The 3,874-nt window shown below is 21.5% G+C and overlaps 2 protein-coding genes across 2 annotated transcripts in view; both read right to left on the bottom strand.

Annotated features, from left to right (window-relative positions):
- Positions 1–1,294: 1,294 nt before the first annotated feature.
- Phum_PHUM213940 (uncharacterized protein) lies at positions 1,295–3,364 on the bottom strand (the record flags this gene model as incomplete). The annotated part of the gene is made up of 5 exons (XM_002425620.1): positions 1,295–1,360; positions 1,850–2,095; positions 2,850–2,998; positions 3,187–3,227; positions 3,309–3,364. The coding sequence occupies 5 exons, from the start codon at positions 3,362–3,364 to the stop codon at positions 1,295–1,297; spliced, it is 558 nt and encodes a 185-aa protein (XP_002425665.1).
- Positions 3,365–3,404: 40 nt separating this feature from the next.
- Positions 3,405–3,874, bottom strand: part of Phum_PHUM213830 (inosine-uridine preferring nucleoside hydrolase, putative) — a gene marked incomplete at both ends in the record, with an annotated part of 890 nt that continues 420 nt past the window's right edge. Inside the window, one exon of the mRNA XM_002425619.1 lies at positions 3,405–3,442. Coding sequence (XP_002425664.1) covers positions 3,405–3,442 — 38 coding nt within the window. The remainder of the gene's footprint in view (positions 3,443–3,874) is intronic.

Genomic DNA, 3,874 nt, shown 5'->3' with positions numbered 1-3,874 from the left:
TTATTATTATCATTATCATCATCATCATTATTATTATTATTATTATTATTATTATTATTATTATTATTATTATTATTATTATTATTATTATTATTATTATTATTATTATTATTATTATTATTATTATTATTATTATTATTATTATTATTATTATTATTATTATTATTATTATTATTATTATTATTATTATTATTATTATTATTATTATTATTATTATTATTATTATTATTATTATTATTATTATTATTATTATTATTATTATTATTATTATTATTATTATTATTATTATTATTATTATTATTATTATTATTACTTTCGTAGCACACAAATATTCAATGCGTAAAAAAAAAAAAAAAAAAAAAAAATTTCTATGGTTTTCAATCACGGTTGAAAAATTTTAATGGAACCGTAAATTTTTTTTTTTTCATTTTTTTTTTTTTTTAATTACGTCAAATTTTAATTTTTTTTTTTTTTTTTAAATAAATAAATTATTTATCGTTTTATCGAGATTCGATATATCGTAATAACCGGAAACGATATATCGATATTTAAAATTTTAAAACGTTTCGTCGTCGTCGTCGTCCAAAACGTTTTTTTATTAAATTTTTCCCTAATATTTATTAAATGTGCTCGATTATTATTATTATTATTCGTTATTATTATTCTTGTTGTTGTTGTTGTTGTTTGTTTGTTTGTTTGTTTGTTTGTTTGCTTGTTTGTTCGTTTGTTTGTTTTCTTTTTTTTTGGTAATTCCAAAACGAAAGAATCCAAAACCGCGATCTCGTTTATTCTTTTCCTTTTCCTTTTTTTTGCGTTTGTTGCAAAATTTGCGTTTGAATGCAATACTCGTGAAATTTATTATCATTTGCAGTAATTAGAAGTCATAACGAAAAAAAATAAACTTTTGCTCTGGTTTAGTTAAGATTAATACTTGTTGTTATTTATTTTATTACCACATTACTTCTTTTTTTTTTTTTTTTCTACTTTTTCCAGGACAAAATTATTTCACAAGTATTCCAACTTACCTACCTTATTTTTTTTTTTATTTCCATTTCATTTTATAATAATAATAATAATGAAATAAAAAACCGAAAAAAAAATGATAATTAAATTAATTATAAGTAAAAATAATAATAATAATAATAATTAGTTCGAAATTAAATTCAAAATTAAATTCGAATTTTTTTTTCTTTTCGCTCTAGTAAAAATTGTAATTTTTTTTTTACTTTTATGATTTGGGTGGTGGGGGCGGTAGAGAGGGCGGGGGGCGGGGGCGGAAAATAATGGAAGGGGCTCACCTTTTATATTTTCTCTTTTGTTTTATACAAACAATATCCATTTCCTCTTCGAAACCTTTGCACTTTACACCATTTCAACAAGAGTCAAATAATTGATTTTTTGTTTTTCCATTAAAAGTAAAAAGACTTTTGATAATAATTAAACGCCATTTTTAGTTATTACATAATTTTACTTGAAACCTGTAAAAATTTTTTTAACGATTAAAAGGTTGGAAAAAAAAATAAATAAATAAATTTTTTTTTTTTTTTTTTTTTAGTTTATGATAAAATAAATAAAAAATCTTGACAAACAAACTATTTCCGATTCAAATCAAATAAGGAAATTTGCGAATGTGTCTATGTGCGTTGTTCGGGGGGGGGGGGGTAGAAAGAAAACAGCAAAAAGAAGTTTAAAAAATACTACAAAAGAGTATAAATAAAAAAATCAATAATAATAATAATAGTCAATAATTCGAATTATCGTCCGATAATTTTTTTTTTTTTTTCAAACTAAAATTTTGAATTAACATTTTCTTATATAATTTATTATTGATTTTTTTTATCAATCGAACGTTAGACGTTAAATTTTTAATAAAATCGTGATTTAAAAATATCGAACCTCTCGCGTGATTTCCACACGTTTCCACATCCAAATGATCGTAAACTTCGGATTTGATTAATTTAGAATCTATAACGACGGATGATAGAATGCAATCGGCCGACGACCATTTTTCATAAATTAAATGCTTACTTTCTGCTTTGTTTATTAAATCGATCATGGGTGTCGATATCATTCCCAATACGTTTTTCCTCCATTCCTGTAACGAAAAAAAAATTTTCATTTACGGTTATCATTCATGTTTTTTTTAATTTCCCCCCCCCCTTTCTCCCTCACCTCTTCTTTATTATTATTATTATTAATAAACGACGAGTTAACACAAATTTTGTAAATTTGTTAATGTTTACATTTAACGTTTTTTTTTTTTGTTTGTTACGTAAAAATAAAATGATTCCACATTTTTCTACGATACAAATACTCTTAAACATTAATCATAACTTTTCATTTTTCTTTTTCTTTTTTTCTTTTGTCAGGTATTAATTTTTCTTTTTTTAAAAAATCATCTTTTGTGAAATCTTCAGTCATTTTTCATCAAGGTACAAAACTAAACAAATATTTTTAAAAACATTTTGCAAACTGTTTCTTTGTCTCCCCCCCCCCCCAAAAAAAAAAAAAACATTCTCTTTTTAAAATTTTTTTTTTTTTTTTTTTTTTTATATAAATAAAATCTGAATGAAAATTTCGTTTCGTAATAATAATAATAATGATAATACAAATTTCGTAAAGAAGTGAAATCTTTTAATAAATAATAATTCTTTTTAAAAAAAAAAAAAAAAAAAAAATTTGTTTAGATCATTTGTATTGTGTGTGTGTGTGTGTGCGTGTGTGCGTGCTTGTAAGTGTTGACATGACAACTTTTTCGAAAAAAAAAAAAAAAAAAAAACAAATTTAAATTATTTAAAACCCTTTTTAAATTGAAATTTTTTAAAGATTTTTTTTTATTTTTTTTATACCGTGCTTATGTTGGTCCTTTTGAAAACGGTTTCCCACGTGACCAAATTAATTATTTTATTAACTCTTTCCGCTTCTTTAAAAACGATAAATGCAGCTTCCGGATCCATGTAAAAATTAAATTCTACTCCCGGATAAATATTACCGATGCCTGCAAAAAAAAAATTTTTTTTAATGAAAAAAATTGCAAATTTAATAAATAAAAAAAAAATTTCTTTCACGCACTGATTACGCAAAATTTGCACGCAATAATAAAAATAAAAATAATAATAATAATAATAGTTTTTTTCCTAAATAATATATATATATATATATATATTTAATTTGATATGCTTTGACTGCGTTCGAGGATTTTTTTTTTATAATTGACTTCCCTTGAGCTTTAAATAATTAAAGTTTATTAAAATAATAATAATAATAATAATAATAATAATAATAATAATAATAAATTTAATTTAAACTTGTTAAATTCGTATGAAGTATTTTCGTATGTATTTCGTCTCATTATTTTTGACATTATTATTATTATTATTACAAAACCTTACTACTACTGTATGTCAAATTATTATGTTTATCAAGTAAATTATTTCATTTCCTTTTAAGAAAAAAAAAAAAAATAGGTTTATTCTTTAAAAAATACATTTTAAGATTGCAACATTACAACTTTTTACAAAGAGAAGACATGTTTAAAATGAACCGATTTCTAAAATTTTTCATGTTCAAATCAGTTTCACAAAAACCATTTATTGAAAATTGTTTTCCATTTTCTCTCTATTTCTTCATCAATCCATAAATTTTTTTTTTCATTATACCAGATAAATTAAACTTGTAAAAAAAATAATTTAAATGTAAATTGTAAAAATTATTGCAATTAAAAAATCATTTAGAAAATCCATTAAGAAAAACCGTTAAGCAAAAAAAAAAAAAAAAAAAAAAAAAATGGCGTCAATTCCGTATTTGTCGAATTATTAACGGATAGCAACGTTTGCTATTCGATGATTAACAATTTTTGAGTTTTTGGTAGTAT

Source organism: Pediculus humanus, genomic scaffold (genome assembly GCF_000006295.1).
Source record: "Pediculus humanus corporis 1103172107561 genomic scaffold, whole genome shotgun sequence".
Classification (NCBI taxonomy): Eukaryota; Metazoa; Arthropoda; class Insecta; order Psocodea; family Pediculidae; genus Pediculus; species Pediculus humanus.
Note: the sequence above shows the minus strand (reverse complement) of the source record. Positions and strands in the feature narration are given on the sequence as shown.